Source organism: Corapipo altera, unplaced genomic scaffold (assembly GCF_003945725.1).
Source record: "Corapipo altera isolate COAL_440 unplaced genomic scaffold, ASM394572v1 57, whole genome shotgun sequence".
Taxonomy (NCBI): domain Eukaryota; kingdom Metazoa; phylum Chordata; class Aves; order Passeriformes; family Pipridae; genus Corapipo; species Corapipo altera.
Window position 1 is genome coordinate 6,109,411 of NW_020884905.1, and position 17,179 is coordinate 6,126,589.

Here is a 17,179-nt window from a genome sequence, read left to right on the forward strand (position 1 = left end):
ATGAAGCAGACAGATGAAATGGCCCTTCCCTTTGCTACTGTAGAGTGCCCAGAGCTTTGTGCTGGGATCAGCAGCTTGCTGAGCAGGGACGCCGTTCCCAGCCCAGGAGTTTCGGTGTGATCTCTCCCTGGACTGGGAAATCTTCTGCTTTAGGAACTTCCCAAAGGAAAGGACAAGGAGTACCCATGCAGGTGGATGGGTGATGTTGGGATGCTGGTGCAGTGAAGGGCTGCTGCCCACCCAGCTCTGCAATGGAGCCACTGTGGCCCTTGGCCTCTCCTCATCAGAGGCCACCCAGCCAATGGAATGAACTGGTGCTCTGCTGTCCAAATCCTGCCTGGACTGCCTGGGGTAGGCAGAGAAACATTAACCATTTAACCCATAGGTTATCCTGATAGGAAGTGCCAAGTGTATTAGTCTGGAACCCTGGTAGCTGAGCTGTGTTTATTTTACTTGCTTTCCTGGTTCAAGCAGGGAGAACTGCATCTATAAATATTTCAGTATTTATGTGAATATTTATTCCAACATCTTCTGTAAGTTTATTGTGATTTTCACACACACATCACAGTCAATCTTAGAGGTCTTTCCAACCAAAATGATTCTCTGATTCTAGGATTTTCTACTGAGAAAACTGGAACAAGAGGACTCAGACAATGTGCCTTCCAGTCATGACCTGAGAGGGCCACAGCTGCCTTGGGCAGAACCCAGGGCTTTGTCTGGTACTGCTGCTCTCAATGACAGAGCATTTAAAAACAGATGCAACATGACACAGAGTAAAAGAGCCAGAGGGGACCTGTGCTGGGGGGACCTGTGCACAGCTTCACCTGGGTTATCTAATCCTGTGGAAATCTTGATGGTGTTTTGATAATAGCAGATATTAGTGATCAAAATACCTCTTATTTCAGTGATTCAAGGACAAAATGGGATGCCATTGTCTCCCTGAATGAATGTGAGGTGTGGACGATCACTGTGTTTGGAGGATGACAAAATTTCCTTCTCTGCCTCCGGAGGTAATGGCAGCACCAGCTGTAATGCAGCACTGTGTCCCTTACTCCTGCTTTGTGCTGTGAAGGGATCTGTGCCACAGTTATTTACATCTATATTTTAAATATGATTTGAAAAGAGACTGATTCAAAAATTTTCAATGACCCAGTGAAATCTGAACTACTTATTGCAAGACAAGAAGTATAATGCTTCAATCAAAATAGCAACTTGGAATGTGTTTTATTAAACAGAGTTCATTTAATATTACCCCAGAGTGCTGTGGATGTGAAAACACATTCTTGAATTTGAACTTTCATATTCAGGTAATAGGAACAAGGAAAAAATGGTAATTTCTAATATTGCACATTTTGGGCCAAATTCTGATCCCATGTAGAACTACCCATGGCATTCCTGCATGTTTTCCAAAAGCAGCGTGTCCCTGGGTCCTGTCTGTCACTACGAGGTAAAAATGTTACAGAAAAAACAAGTAGACCCTGCACAGAGCTCTGCATAAAATCCTGCTGGATTTTACTTTCCCATCACTATCTCTGCAGAATTTCTGAGGTGAGTGTTTGCAGTGAGAGAAAACAAAACCAAGCTCAGGCTCTGTGCAATCGAAGAAAATTCTGAAATAATTTGCACCGAGAGATGCAAAATAATGGAAAACCGTGGATTATATGCGTAAATTCTGGGTACATTTCACCTCTAAATATTCCTTGATTTTTGTCAGCAATGTTATGCAAAAATATTTAAATGAGCAGATTATAAAAGAGCAGTGCTGCCCGCGTAACATCGATGCAGAATCGATCGGGGACGGGGAGCTGGGAAGCGACGGGAAGTGCCATTTATATCTCCATTAGCGGAGAATTGCTGGTCATCCCAAGGAAAACGGGTTTTTGCTTGCCGGCAGTTCGATATTTCGGGTTGACTCCTGCTGCCACCCCGAGCGTGAGTGCGGAGAGCCGCAAGTGCTGATCTCTCGCACGAACCCTGGGGTGAGCTCACCGGCCCCGAGCGCACCGGGGCGGGGAGCGGGACCGGCGGCCGCGGGGGCTCCGCCGCTCGCTCGGTTCCATCGCTCGGTGTCCCCGCTGGCCCCGTCCCCCGCTCCGGGTCCCGCCGCTGCCCGACACCCACCAGGGGGTGAAGCTCCTGAGGGACCGGCGGGCCGGGGCAGGCGCGGAGAGCTGCAGTCCCCGTGCGGTGTTAAAATACGGTAAAACGGAATTTATTAGGTGCTTATTTAGAGAAACGAAAAAACCTACTCTGTTACACACGGAGCGAACTCCGGTGCCTGTATTAATTGTCGCCCGCCGTCAGCGCGGGTTGTGCCGACACCTTCCACCCCTGCCCGAATCCCTGAGGCAGAGCGGGGATGTCACCTGCGCACGGAGGGGATGTACCGAGCAGCGCTGCGCCCGCCGCTCGGGGCGGCTGCGGGAGAGCCCGGCGGTGCCGCCGGGACGGAGCGGGTATCTATCTGCTCCTGCGCCGGGGCCGAGCATGCAACCACCGGGCTCCGAGCTGTCAGAATTCCTTTGCAAAAAACCCAATTACGGTGACTATAAAACTTGTTTTTGAGAAAAAAAAATATTTCTCTTTTCACGGGATCCTGCAGAAAATGAAAACAAAGTAAGATTTTTTTCCTTTCAGTATAAAATTGACCAAAGTAGTGTATCTGCTCAGGTACCATAAATACACTGCACCCAGAAAGCAAAATAAACGCTTTTGTGTAATTTGGGTGGTGTTTTCTGATTTAAAAAAAGAGCTGAGGATTCTCTGACCTTGACACCAGGTAGCTGCCTGCTGCCACACCACAGCTGGCATGTTTGACAGCAATTCTTACAGGCTTTACTTTCTCTTGATATGAAGAAATTATGTGGGCAGCTCGGGAAAATTAGGCATGTGATTACCTAATTTTTTTGGAGGCTCAATTTTTTTTTTCAAAGGCTCTTTCACAAAACTCTCAGCATGCTGCACCGAGGCAATTTCAAATATGGGTAGAGCAGAATGAAAACATTTCCCCTAATATCCCATTATGTAAAATCGAATTGACAGCGTGTTGCAAAGTAGTTGTGTATTTTCAGTAACCAAAAGTACCAAAGAGCTGCTAAGCCTCCAGTGCACAGTACCTTTAATACAATAAAGCAATTTTAAAAACTTGAGACCGAATTTCATACAATTTTATGTTGTTGTTAAATGTGTGAACTCGGGCGAATTCAGATCAAGCCCTGGCAGGAGTGGAGGATGAGAGCTGAGAAGCTGCCCTGTCCACAGAGGTTTAACCCCACATGAAAATACCGATTTTGGTGCACTCTGTAGCTGTTACTGTCATTCTCTTGTAAACTGATTTAAGTACTTGAGTTTCAGAGGAAGAAGCTATTTCAAGCGAATACTTGTGTGTATGACATCTGTGATTTGCATGTACAGAATTATCCTGGTGAATCAGTCAAGTGACTTTGTGCCCAAGTGCCTGGATGCACTGGGGAGCACAACAGGCGTGGAACTTGCGGAACAACCAGCTGGGAACACTGTGGCTCTGATTTGAGTGGTTTCCTGGTGTGGATGCAAAATGCTATGGATGAGAAAAGACTAGCAGTTGCTGGAGTGAATGAACCCCTCTGCCTCCCCCGAAACAACTGAGTGCACAGGGAATGAAATTGTAATTTTAAAAAATTTAACACAGCAAGAGCAAATATGAAAATTGAGATGAAAATACCTTTTAGGTTAATTAAGTGGCTAAGCACAATTACAAATGGTAAAGATTTGCCAGTTTTAGAAGTCTTGTTGCTTTTCAGTGGACTTTTCCTTGGCCATGACCCCCAGAGTCGCCTTTTAAGTGCTGCTGCCTCCCACTGCCTGTGGCTGCTCTGCCCACTGGCTGCCTGCACTCTGCAGCTGCAGATGGCATTTACAGCCCAACAGAATTGCTTAGAGCAGCTGGAAATGAAACACAACTTGACAAAATTAACCTCAAAAAGAACAGGTGTAACTTGGGTGAGCCTGGGATAAGGTGTGGTGATCCCCAGTGTACAGGCAGGGAAGGGCAGTGGTGCACAGAGGTGGTGCTGGGGCTGTGCTCCTTCCTGGAGTGGCTGCAGGGTGTTGAAACCACCTCAGCATTGCCCTCTGCAACCTTGGATGCAGTTTAAAAAAATCAGATAATCCTTGTAAAAACTGTTCTACATTTTAAGCAATGAAGTAACAAAATTCCCTGGTCTTTCCCTGAGAATCATGAGACTGTTTATTTTTCTTGTTGTAGGGTCTTGTTTTGGATTTTTTGTATGAGGTCGCCAACCGTCTTCAACCATTGGAGATGATGGGAATAAAGCAACAAGATGTCAACAGTTAGGGTAACATTTCTAGATTAAGACTGCCAAAAAAATCTTCATGAATTTTGTATCATTTTTCAGAGGAATGTGGGATTGTATCACATGTCAGTTTCTGACAAACTGTATTTCTAAGAATGTAAATCCTGTACTGCTATTAACACAGTGCAAGGGTTTGGGATGTTACTTTAGTGTTGGGAAGAAAAAGCTAAAAAGACGCTTCCCAAAAAATTTACTTGCACTGAATACCCTTTCCTGCCAATACACAACCCTACTCTGCCCTCAAAGGCACACCAAGGTCCTGGTTTACACACGCTATTAGTATCTGTGATCCCTCTCCCACCTTGCACAGGTGACTGTACACATTGGGAATTAACCTGCTCTGGATTTGGGAACAGGCCTCTTCTATCCCAGGAATGTGGGTTCTGCGGGCTGGGCTTGCTCACCCACCTCCTGGCCAGCAGCTCTGCAATGTTAGAAATGACCCCCCTGTGTTCAGTCAGAATGGAACCATGGTTAGTTCTCCCAAATGTGCATGAGGTCTGAGACCAGTGCACACAGTGATGCTTTGGAAGGTTTCTGTCAAATTTCCACCTCATGTATTGGCCATCTCACAAGCCAATGGTCTTCGGTATTTGTATCCAGCATCTCTCCTTCCCTGAAGGAGAAACCAGCAGCACCCGTGTTCTGTGACACGCTGTTCGTGCTGGCAAGCACCTCAGCTGGATATGGCAGCAAACTTACAAGGACAGAAGGACATTGGCCTCTCCCCTTCCCATGCCCCAGCCACATGCTGAGGTGTTTCAAGCGCCCAGAAGGAGAACATCTGAGTTTGAAGTCAGCAAGACGAACACACAACACAAGAGGCTCCAGTTCCTTTCTTCTGGCGCACCTGTGACTGGAAACAGCCCAATGGGTCTTTCAGAATCTACTCAGCGTCCCAGTTACTGTTCCCTGAGGCTGCCATGGAGTATGTTCAGTTTTTACAGTGGAATTAAAATGCCCCCAAAGACAGAAGCTCATGTAATGGAAACAGTGACGTCCCTCTCTGCATGGCCTGGGAGTTCCTGCACAAATAAACCACCTCCTTCGGTCAGGGTCTGGCTCTGCAGTGTAAGCTATCGCTCAGTCACAAGACAGTTTGGAAGGTTTACAAATTCAGCATTTTTCTGAAAAATACACAAGCATGGAGTGCCTTTATCAGTGGCACAACAAGGAATGCACGCAGTGCTGCACTGTTTGTATATAACAGTTCCTGTAGTCAGTGGTTCTCAGCCCAGCCCAGCCCTTGGGGTGACTTTGGACGGGTGCTGGTTGCAGAGTGCAGGGGCTCTGTGAGGGGAAGGGGCCATTAGCACACAGAGCTGGCTAAAGGGGCAAGGAAAAATGGTACTGAGTGGCCAGTGGTTATGGGAATTGGAGTGCACACAGTGGGGCTGGAGCCCGAAACACAGCAAAGAGCAGGGAAACAGCAGCTGCTAGTGCAGCAGCCAGGGGGGACCTGGATGCACTCGGCTGAGGCTGGTACAGAGCAGTACCCAGCTCGTGCTTTTCTGTCCTAACCTCTGCCCCAGGTATGCTCTGCAGGTGACTAACAGCTGGCCCTGTGCTGCCAGGAAGGGCCAGCCATGCTGGTGCATGCTGCTCTGCAGAGGTCCTGCAGGGAGTAACAACCTTTGGAGAAAACAACTCAGTTTTTAGAGTTTCTCTGCTCTGCAAAAACAAAGTTGGAAGTGAAATGATGCCACAGAGAACGTGGCCAAAGGCTGCAGCAAACCTGTTATTTCTGGGATAAATGGCAGATAGAGTAAAAGTCTGTTAATTCAACAGTACAGTTAAAAAAACCCCAACACATTCTAAGGCTTTGTTCTCTGTGCCCAGTAGCATTACACCTGCTCACTATTCTGTTAGTTACCTTTTTTCTGGTCAATGTCCATGGGAGTGTTACTACTGAGAGCACAACAGTACATAAACCTCTTACAAAGAGCATACAGTCAGTTTGCCATTTGCTTTCGAATGGCTTAGTCTATATCATGATTTCGGCAAACAGATCCAGACTGCTTTCAGTATCATCCTGGGGCTCCAGCTCTCCGCTGGGATCGGCCTGTTCCCGAATGATCCGTCTCTTTCTCCTGTGCACGTACACAGAGCGGCTCTTCTCTGGCCCCTCAGGAGCCAAGGTGTCTGTAGGGACAGCAGCCTCCAGAGCCAACTGCAAGCCCTTGTGGAATCTAGAAAGAAAAAATTTTGTATTTACTATTTTGTAGGTTTGCTACAAAACTCCTCTGAGAAACTAATGCTTTTGGAATGTAATCAAGACGTGCAAGGAGAAGAAAGTGGTTTTAGCTGATACTGAAGAAAAACTCAACGTCATGAACATTACATCATTACATGGTATAATCTTACAAACCTCTCAATCCTCCTTATGTTTTCTTCCATTTTCTGATTGGCTACATGTACCAGAAATTCAATATATTCGTCAGAGACCATCAATCTCCCCTTGTGGCTCAATGGAACTTCTAAGCAGTGAGTGCTCCGGACAGCCTGAAAAAGCACACAGGACTTATCTGGAACAAAGTTTGTTTACTTTATGAAGGTTATTTAAATAATATAGGGAGTTCATTGCAGGAAAAAACCTGCTTATCCATAAAATTGGTTAGTTTGCTCTCACCTAAAGCAGAAAGCTATTTCTTTGCTACAGCATGCCCTGTGACAGCTGTTCAGCACAAGTCAGATCTCGGCTGGTAAAAAACCAAGGTTAACATAATGATATGACTTTGTTACATCCCTTACAGTAGCAGAGTTCTTACCATCGTAATTTTTCCTCCTCTGCCAACCGTAATACCAGAGTTCCTGAATCCAGAATCAACAGCCACTGAATGCTGCAGAACAAATAAGTGCTTAAACAGGTCTTGTACACTTTCACAGCAAAAAATAATTATGAATGGGTTGCAATGCAACTTGCAATCTTGGTTTTGCAAAAAACTTACTCAAAACCATCTCCACAGACTGACAAAAAATAGTTAAATTAAAATGTCTTTAAGACCAAGCCCACAAACTGTGGGTGGTTTTCAGAGACCCATAGTGCATCCCGATTGTCTGAATCCATCAGTGCAGACGGGACACAATGTCTCTCTGAGCACTGAGTTGCTTTATCCCAAGGAGCTGGAAGCACACAGAGTCGTGCCACATGTTTATAGCAGCACTGCACACCGAGCTCATCAGCTCTCCTGTGCTGATGAGGGAATGAGCCTGGCACGGCACACACTGCTCTTCAGTCATGCTAGAGAAGCAGAACACAAAGGTGCCACTCAATTCATTGCAAATGGAGACAAATGGCCTGGATGGTAGCAAAGTAATGCCTAAAATCCATCCCTTTCAGCCAGTAAGAGAATCTCAGGCTCCCTGGGAAATGTTTTATGGACAGACCACTTCAGCTCAATGGTGAGTCATTTTGCTTTCTATGCACAGCAAAATCTCCACCAAGTTTAAAGCTCTGTTTTCCTCATCAGCTTATTTTACCATCTCAGTTGTTAAACACACAGCACATCTGGGACTATTCTAAGTGTTACAGCTTAACCAGGAGCCAATCCTTTTACTTTTACAGGCAGGAATGTAACAGAGCAACAATGTCACATTGTGCTTGACTTGGTTTTACCAGCAGCTGTGCATCCTGCAGCTCCCGACACAGCACGTGAAGAACAAATGGTTCAAACTTGAACACAACGTCTCCAGTGGACTTCTCTAGTGCTGTCATCTGGAAAATACACCAAAGCATTTATATTAACACTGCAAGTGTGTACTGCTATTGCCAAAAAAAAAAAAAAGGCAAAAAAGAAAAAGCTACTCTGTGTATGAAATAAGCACCAAAAATGCAGCAAATGAGTCCCAAGCAGTCAGGTTTGATCAGCTGCTTTTAAGTTTTCATTGCTCACAATACACAGAAACTCCATGGATTTCCCTGATTCTGTTTGCTAAACTGATCAGGTTTGATAGAAATTCACGGCAAAACATACATTAAAAACTGTGCTTCATCCTTCATGTTTTTCCTTCGTACATCCAAACATTGACACCATCAGTCCAGCAAGGGACAATGACTGTTCTGCTGCAATCAGGAGATTGAGCAGGGATTTTTTTTTTTAACTGTTCTTTAGAATCAAAGACATTTAGTTGCTGAAGTACATTCCTCAACTTCAGAAAACTTTCTGGGTTTCAGCAGATTAAATCCATGGCCTAACATACTCAACCACACTTTAATCCTTTCTCAAATACCAGTGTGTAGCCTAATATATGAAAGTTATAAAGACAAATTCAGAGGTTGAAATTAGAGGCATAAACTCATAAGACTAGACAAAAAAGAAGTAACTTTATAATTATAAAATTGAAGATATCCCCCTCAGACCCCTCAGTTCTGCCAGAAGACAGAGATGCTCTCTGACATCCTGCACAGGTCACAAAGACAGTTTATCTGCTTTTCTGTGCTGTCTTCATGCAGAGAAACCTTGAGGGCTGGGAATATTTTCTTCTATTCAGAAATGTCACTTTGAGACAGAAAAGCTTGAGCTTAAAAACATTCTCTTAAAACGGGTCTAAAGAATTTATTAATCAACACCCCTAAAGAAGATTTAATTTTGAAAGAGTGGCAATTCATCTCAGCATTAGGAATAAAAACTCTTTCACGTGTTTTCCATGACACTGCAACGAATAAATACAAAAGCTGTATCCTACTCTGCTCTTACCACATCGCCTTTGGTACACGGGTCATGTGTTACCAGGAGCCACGTGCAGTTCTTCTTCTGGATCCCGCCGCCGTCCGTGTCCTGGTGGACAGAAACCAGGGAATGGGCTCTGCGGGTCGGTGATGTTTGATCCGGCCCTTCCGAGCCAGGAGCGTCGCTTTGCCCGCAGAGCCCATTCTCAGGAACACTGCTCGGGCCGGCTCTGCCCGGGCACCGGCCGGGTTTGTGTGTCCCGGCCACTGATACTCAGCTGAGCACGGACAGGGAAGCACCGGCAACAGCGGGACCCGATCTCACGGCATGCCGGCCCCGCCCCGTCATCGCGGCCCGCCCCCCCGGTACCCATGCCGGTATCCCGGTATCCCGGTGTCCCGGTATCCCACCGCCAGCAGGACCCTCCCGTCGCACGAGCTGGTGGTGCAGAACCGCTCGTGCGCGTTCAGGAGCCGCGCGAGCTCCGCGGCGCGCGCGTCCAGCGCGCGCTTCCGGCTGGGGTCGGGCCGCGCGAGCCGCTGCGCCTTGCGCCGCGCGAACGCCGCCATCGAGCGGGGACGGCGGCCCGCGGGGGACAAAACTCTGCGCGGGGCCGACTGCCGGGGCGGGGCGTGGGATGGCCCCGCCCCCCGCCCTCCGCCCGGGCCCACGCTTCGACGCGGGGCTTGCGGCGCTCCGCAGGTAGGCGGGGGGCGCGGAGCTCCCCAGTGCTCCCCGGGGGGACGGGACGGGGCGGCGGCGGCCCAGCGCTGCCCGTGTCGGGCTCCGCAGCCGCGGCGGCCACGCCTGGGCCTCTAGCGGCGACGGCCGTGGGGCGGCTCAAAGGGGCGGGGCCTGACCGCGAGAGGCCTCGGGGGCGGGGCCTGGAGGCGAGAGGCGCGTCAGGGGCGGGGCCCGGCAAAGGGGGCGTGTCGGGGGCGGGCCCGGAGTGGGAGGGGGCGGGGCCGCGATGCCGCCCGGGGCAGGCCGGGCCAGGGCCAGCGGTCTCTGTTCCGCGGCTGTGCCCCGCTGGAGACGGCCCTGTGCTGGGCTTCCCGTCCGCCCCATGCCCGGCTCCCGGAAGCTGCTCTGAGCGGGAGACCCTGGGCACCTCGGGCCCCTCCCCTCCTTCCCCTCCCTCTCGATCGGTTCATTATCACGAGGCCGAGCCGCCCTTCGGCCCGCGGGCTGTGCCGTGTCCCGGGCGGTGTCCGTAGGGCACGCCCTGGGTGCTCAAGCTCTCCCTGACCTGAGCACGAAACAGGGATATTACTGTCGTGTTTTTCCCCAGATCCTCTGGTCGCCATGGCAGCCACCAGCAGAGTGATGAGAGCGATCAGAGTGTTTGAATTTGGTGGCCCTGAAGTACTTAAACTCCAGTCGGATGTGTTAGTTCCTGTTCCTAAAGAAAACCAGGTATATGTGTGCTCTCTGAAGGGAAATAAATAGCAGTAATGAATGGTAACAGGTGCCCGCAGGACAGAATGAGGGATGCAACCCAGAACTCTGGAGTACATGGGGTTTGATCAGTGTGTTCATACTCCCTGAGACATCATGCTTGAAAAATGTGGGCTCTTTACTGTTCTGTGGGCTACATATTCCACATCAAGGGTTTCCTGAAAGTAGCTCCAGTTCGACACTGGGTTGTCGCAGAGGCTGTTTGAGAATCCAGTTAAAATGCCATGATGCTGTGCTGTGAATTAAACGGCTAAATCTTTTTACTTGCTGCTTAAGAAGCATCTTTTCTTGTAGGTGTTAATTAAAGTCCATGCCTGTGGGGTAAATCCTGTTGAGACATATATTCGTTCTGGGACTTACGCCAGGAAACCGGCTTTGCCCTACACCCCAGGCTCGGATGTGTCTGGGGTGATCGAGGGTGTTGGGGAACACGTGACTGCATTCAAGGTATTTATGCATTGAGATTTAATTCACTATTGTTTATTGTATCCTCTTCGGGTGATTGCTGTGCTACTGTGCCTTTTGCTTATAATCTGTTCTTTTGCTTATAATCATGTAATGTCTTCAAGGGGGGAATCCCCTTCGCAGACCGGTAAAAGCACGCAGTGGGATCCCATTGGCAAGCCAGTCTGCAGGTGAGACTGTGAGGAATGCTGTGACCTCTGGGAGCTCAAAGATCTCAGAAGAGGCACCTGCTGTCTGTCTCCTTAAAGGAGTGACATCAGGTGTACAAAAGTTGGGTTTCTGCGTTGCAGAAGTAGTTGAGATTGGATGCTTCCTGCTGGGGATAATAATTTCATGCAGAATTGAAAAATTTTATGTAAAGTTTTTTGGGAAATGGAAATTGCTTACTTGTAAAGCCCCATTAAGTATTTGTTGTTAAAACTGTTCGAATACTGCATTGCTCCAGTGTAGTAATTTTACTTGGATTTCTATGGGGGAAAGTCTTGTGACAAGAGAAGGCAAATATCAGTTTGCTAAAAGATATCTATGACATTTGTATGGTTTCCAAATCTGTTCTCCCATTCAAGTCACTAGATGGTTGATCCCAACCAAACATAATCGTAGTTAGAATTGTGCTGGAATTTCCTGATTTGGGATGAATGTAACAATTTTGGGAGACCTGGGTGATTTGGTTATCTAGAGAGAAGAATCATCTTTATTCATAGTTTCTTATCAGCAGTTTGCTGTATCTGCTATGTGTGTTTTTTGCTTCCTATGGCAGTTGCGATGCTCTTGGCTTGAATGAGAGAGAAGTGTCTTTGGGTATATTAAGAATATATGTTTTTCCACATTATAATTAAATAATTTAGAAATATTTCTTTTGTGTTCATGAAAGCTTTTGAAGTTTTGTATTTGAAATCTGTGGATGGAATTCCTGAGTGTTCAAGTTCATTAAGGTTCATATTAATGAGACAGTAGTTTTGTGTGTTACACTGCAGAGCAGGGTTATAATTATGACACTTAAAATTAAGTATATGGAATTATATGGTTTGTGTTGCATTGATGGTATGTATCAGCATTTATAAAAATTTCTATGACAAATATAACTGGTTATTTTTAATAGGAGAGCTGTTAGCAATAGCCTAAACCTCTGTGAATTGGTTCATGTTTGTTAAGGAAAAAGGAAGGGAAATGATTGATTTCTCTGTATTCTGTCCCTCTGTTCTAGAAAGGGGACAGGGTTTTCACCCTTGAAACGGTTTCTGGAGGATATGCAGAGTATGCAGTTGCTGCAGCCAACAGAGTCTTTCCTTTGCCAGACAAGCTGGACTTTAGGCAGGGAGCAGCACTCGGAGTCCCCTACTTCACTGCCTACCGGGCCCTCTTCCAGAAGTAAGGCACCAAATCCAAGTTTGTGCACTTTAATTTTTAATATTTAAAATACCAAATTCCTGTAAAATGGGGAGATTGATGAGTGGGAAATGTTCAAGACACTTGAATTTGTTATGCTGATGGAACTGTCAGATAATTGTGACCTAGAAGCCTCTGACTGTCTTTTCCTGTTAAGTGTTTCTTCTTAAGAGAACAGACCTGGAAAGGCTTCATGTAATAAAACATGTGGCTGCTTTTCAGTACTCACTGGTATTTTAGCCAGGGCAGAAAAGCAGGAATAGTTCTAATTTCCTAATTAGGCAGCCAGGTGCTGTGGAGCAGAACCACCACTTTCCTGGGACAGAGGAAGGTCCCAAGCTGAGGCTCAGTACTGGGCTGCCACTGACTGCTGGCTGCATGTTGCTTCACATCATCAATCACAGGGTTTATTTTGCCTCCTTATTCTCCCTAAAAGGCTTATGATACCTGTTTAGCCATAAATTGGAGCACAGTTTGGAACATAAATTGGAACATAAATTGGAAATGCTGTGTGAACGATGAGGTTTGATCAGATTCTGCATTGGTCAGAATCTGCACCTTGGTACTCAGTCAAGTGTGTACTGCACTCACAACACCAATATTTCCTGTGTTCTTCACCCAGAGGCTGTGCCAAAGCTGGGGAAAGTGTGCTGGTGCATGGTGCCAGTGGCGGGGTAAGTGTTCCAAGGAGGCAGGTGATAGGGAATGCTGCTCTCTGTCCTTGCATCTGCTTGGGGTATGAGTTATGGTCACATTTAGATCAATAAAGGAATTAGCAAATTAGGTGTTTATTTCAGACACTCTGGGATACACTTGCTTAGAGCAAACTCTGTTATTCACAATAACTGTGAAACTGCACAAGTGCTGGTGTGAGGTCCCCAGTCAGAGGGTCACACACTGAACAGATGGAAGTTGATGTGGAAGCTTTGTAGTAGGTCTAACTCAGGCAAAACTGATAGCAGAAACGTGTAATTTTCCAATATGTACAAGTTGTTCTGAGTCCTCTGAGAAGAAATCAGCAGTGCAGGGCAACTGTGCATTTCTGGGATGTTTCTACCCGTGAGCTGACAGCCAACTGCACAGGGAGAGGCACTGGAATGGATAAAGCTGTGACTGAATACTGTGTGAAATTGCACTTCTAATTTTCTTTAGTTTTACATGACAGGCTAATTTTAGATCTCTCTCACATAATATTCTAGTTTAATTTATCTTCCACTCTGTGCCCTTTCTTGCTCGGTTTCTGCTGATGCACCAAACAGCTGCTATGAACAGGCAAAATTTCAAAGTTTTTTTAATTATTTGTTAGACAACAAAAAGATAAATTCAGATCTTATTCTGAGATACTAGAATGACATTTAGCATCATTGCCTCTTTTATTTTCATGAACTAAATGTGGTGCTTCTGTTTTTACTGGAGTGCAAAGCTGATAGAAGACACTGAGAATTTGCTTTAGAAAGAGATAATTTAATTTGTTTGTGAAAGGTGCAGAAGTGGTTTTAATAAAATTTGTGTCTGCAGATTTTCTTTGCAATGTATAATGCTGGTATCAATAGCAGATGATTCTGTGAAGAGAAGAATTTCCCTGGCTTTGTATCAAAAATGTATGGCCCAGCTTTGACAGATAGACAGCATTCTACATTGATTTATATCAAATGCTGATAACTATTAAAAAAGATCAAAACTTTACCATGCTTCTGTAAATCTTTGTTCTTTTTAAAAGACTATTTTTCTGTCTTTAAAATCCAAATTACTTATTATGGTTAAAACACATGTTACCAGACCAACTTTTTAAATGGGGAAGTTCCAATTTGCTGGTAGAATAATTAAAATTTAAAATGCTAAATGGGTAAAATAGTTTTCTTTTTTATTTTTCTTTTTTTCTCTTTTGTTTTTTATTTCTCCCCTCAGGTGGGACTAGCAGCATGTCAGATTGCCAGAGCTTGTGGTTTGAAGGTTTTGGGTACAGCAGGAACTGAGGAGGGCATGAATGTGATCCTGAGAAACGGCGCTCACCAAGCCTTTAATCACAGAGACCCTAATTACATCGAGAGAATTAAGGTAGGCATGATGTCGAGGCTAGAGGATGCAGGTACTAACAAACAAGCTGTTGTTTGCTGAAGATTTTAAAGGGGATTTATGTAGGAGCAATAGTGTACTGCCTTTTTAATTTCTACCCAAGATAAAACTTTCCCAGGCTGGAAAAGCAGAGCTTTCCTCACAGGCAGTGTCATTTAGAACTAACATTCAGCAAATTCCAGTGTGGGAGCACACCATAAGTCAGCACAGCAAAATGTGCTACAGTTCAGCTCATTAGCTGTCAGCTGTAGTACAGAGGCTGTATTGAAAATTTAAACAATAGCCTGTAAAATGGATGTTTCCTGTAGTGTATGAAATAAACAGTGGTACCTGAGCACTAAAAGAACATCCTGTGTCTTGTACAGGAGTGCACAGGGCCGGGGGGAGTGGATATCATCATAGAAATGCTCTCCAATGTCAACCTGGATGCTGACTTGCAGCTGCTGGCCCATGCAGGGAGGGTGATGGTGAGTGTGTCCCTGCCCAGAGGATGATGGTGAGTGTTTGTGTCCCTGAGCAGGGAGGTGATGGTGGGTGTTGGAGTCACTGCCTTAGTTTGTGCATTCTGCATCACAATTGTACAGCTCTTATTTTGGACTTGTTTGGGCAGGTTGTGGGCTGCAGAGGACGCATTGAGATAAACCCAAGAGACACTATGAGCAAGGAGTCAAGCATAATTGGAGTGAGTCTGTTTCTTGCAACTGAGGTGAGAAACATTTCTGTATTAAAGTATGCTTTGTTGGCTTGTTCCAGCACTCCTCTATTTCAAGTTAAAATCCTTTGTAGGGATGAAAGCATAATTTCACTTTAACTAACTTGTTTGTTCATTTTTTTATGTTTTGATTCAATCTCAGAACACAGTAAAATATTTTTGGGTTGTGGAATTTGGTTTAACACTTGAATAAATTGTCAATGCAATTCTAAAATGGAAAGACTTTGTTGTAAATGCTATGTTTGTTACATGCAGGAGGAGAGGCATGAATGTGCCATGGCGCTCCTTGATGGCATAGAAGCTGGCTGGCTGAAACCCACTGTAGGCTCGGAATATCCCCTGGAGAAAGTAGCCAAGGCTCATGAAGACATTATTTGTAGCAGTGGTGCCCGAGGAAAGATGGTGCTCCTTCTATAAAGGAGAACCTTTTTCCATTTATTTTGTAGCTGCTTTGACTGCACCTTTGCTTACATGGTTCACTGAATGTATGTTATAAGGATACTTTTGATCAGGTTTGACAGTAGAAAGTGCTCACTTACATGAATTAATTAACAAGCTGCTTCTTTTTGTAATGAGCAGAGTTTCATTTTCTGTAAAGTAATTTTGGTAACTTTTTTGACTGATGTGTAAATAATAAATTTTTTCCTGCTTGTGTGGCATGGTGCTGCAAGGGAAGGCAGAGTTTGGTATCATGTTCTGTGTGAAGGCAGAGTTAGGCCACTCTAGGTAGTGCAGAATGAAGCTGCTTTTTACAGATACACAAAATTAAATAACTTGCTGTGTGTGTTAATTAGAACTGTAAATTCTTTTAGCCACAAAATCGGTCTTAAAGTTTGTCACACAATTTACTTGAAATAAAAGCTTTTACTGACAAAATAGTTCATTTTCCAGCTCAAAAGATGGGTAGAATCTCTCAAACGAACTGTTTGGAGCAGAGGTACTTTCACTTGGCTGTGCCTGCCTCAGGGTCTGAGGTGACAGTGTCCTGGCTCATCCACAGGGACTGTCACTCTGCAGATCCATGTTGGTATTCCTCTCTGGAACTGATGATAGTTATTCCTGGATGGTAAATGGCTGGTCGTGAAGATTTCAGTTCTTGCTGTGACCTTTATTAAAGTCTCCTGGGTCCCTGGCTGCATGGAGAGCAGGGCTGCATGGCTCTTGTGGCATGGAGACTTCCTGTAAAATTCCTGAGCCCCATTCTCTGGAATGGGCAGACTGTGCCGTTACACTGAGTCATTTCATTGTCTCTTGTTCTCATAAACCTTAAATCCATTGCCTGGGTGCAGTGGGATCCTTCCTCCCTCCAGGCTGCCCCAGGGGAACAGAGTTAGTTTCCTTGTTTGTTGCACTTCCCCACAGGAGTAGGGAGCTGCGTTTCTATGTGAAAGGTTTAAGAGTGATTCACCTGGTGTAAGTGATGTGAGTGGGTAGTTCCTCAGCTGCTTATCCAGGTGAAAGGTGCTGACTGTTCCTGTTCGTGTTCACTGGGGCAGAATGCAGCCTGAGCAGTGATGGTGTGTTGGGAACCTGCTTGATAATGTTGTTAGAGAAAGTAAAACATTTTTAATATCGAAGTACTAAATAGAGGTTAAAAATAATGGTTAATGATTGATCATGGAGATGATGTGCATGTAAAAGTATACATTTTCCTTATACTCTGTATGTCTTTGTTTAAATATTATTTTTGATTCAGCTTTTTAATTTAGTCGGGGTATTACATGAATGGGAGGTGATGGTTTGCAGTGTCTCCTTTCTTGCTTAGTGCTGCTTCTGCACTGTGGCTGATGTTTAGAAGTGAAATTCAGAACAGTTCTCGGTTCTGTCCTCATTGCTGCTGTCTCCAAGGGCTGTGTTTGTCACAGGGCTTGTCACCAGAAGGTGTCAGAGCAGTTCTGTGTTATCACACTGCAGCTGCTCTTTGCCAGGTGATCTGGCAGAATGGCTCAGCAGGACTGAGACTGACTTGTGAAGGAATGTCATGTAATGTTTATTCTTCTGTCTGTTTGTGATGTACTGTACCAATGGAAGGGGTTGTTTTAATTTTGGGAAAA

The 17,179-nt window shown here is 45.5% G+C and overlaps 2 protein-coding genes across 2 annotated transcripts; one reads left to right on the top strand and one right to left on the bottom strand.

The window, feature by feature from the left end:
* Window positions 1–5,457: 5,457 nt before the first annotated feature.
* On the bottom strand, window positions 5,458–9,609 carry TYW3 (tRNA-yW synthesizing protein 3 homolog). Its single transcript, XM_027651543.1, has 6 exons — window positions 9,436–9,609; window positions 9,053–9,133; window positions 7,972–8,070; window positions 7,124–7,195; window positions 6,724–6,857; window positions 5,458–6,544 (listed from the first exon to the last, which is right to left on the bottom strand). Exons 1-6 carry the CDS (start codon window positions 9,592–9,594, stop codon window positions 6,340–6,342), a joined length of 750 nt encoding a protein of 249 aa, XP_027507344.1. The 5' UTR covers window positions 9,595–9,609; the 3' UTR covers window positions 5,458–6,339.
* Window positions 9,610–9,639: 30 nt separating this feature from the next.
* On the top strand, window positions 9,640–16,003 carry CRYZ (crystallin zeta). The gene is made up of 9 exons (XM_027651544.1): window positions 9,640–9,727; window positions 10,317–10,441; window positions 10,778–10,930; window positions 12,156–12,319; window positions 12,960–13,011; window positions 14,246–14,395; window positions 14,779–14,880; window positions 15,024–15,119; window positions 15,381–16,003. Exons 2-9 carry the CDS (start codon window positions 10,331–10,333, stop codon window positions 15,540–15,542), a joined length of 990 nt encoding a protein of 329 aa, XP_027507345.1. The 5' UTR covers window positions 9,640–9,727; window positions 10,317–10,330; the 3' UTR covers window positions 15,543–16,003.
* The last annotated feature ends 1,176 nt before the right edge of the window (window positions 16,004–17,179 follow it).

Bases quoted from the DNA above. Each gene is read 5' to 3' on its own strand.
- CRYZ (XM_027651544.1), top strand. From the start codon at position 10,331: ATGGCAGCCACCAGCAGAGTGATGAGAGCGATCAGAGTGTTTGAATTT. The intron at 10,442-10,777 runs GTATATGTGTGC...CTTTTCTTGTAG, and splicing joins CTGTTCCTAAAGAAAACCAG to GTGTTAATTAAAGTCCATGC. The intron at 14,881-15,023 runs GTGAGTGTGTCC...TTGTTTGGGCAG, and splicing joins CCCATGCAGGGAGGGTGATG to GTTGTGGGCTGCAGAGGACG.
- TYW3 (XM_027651543.1), bottom strand. From the start codon at position 9,594: ATGGCGGCGTTCGCGCGGCGCAAGGCGCAGCGGCTCGCGCGGCCCGAC. The intron at 9,134-9,435 runs GTGGGATACCGG...TCTGTCCACCAG, and splicing joins ACGGGAGGGTCCTGCTGGCG to GACACGGACGGCGGCGGGAT. The intron at 8,071-9,052 runs GTAAGAGCAGAG...TGTATTTTCCAG, and splicing joins CGTGTACCAAAGGCGATGTG to ATGACAGCACTAGAGAAGTC.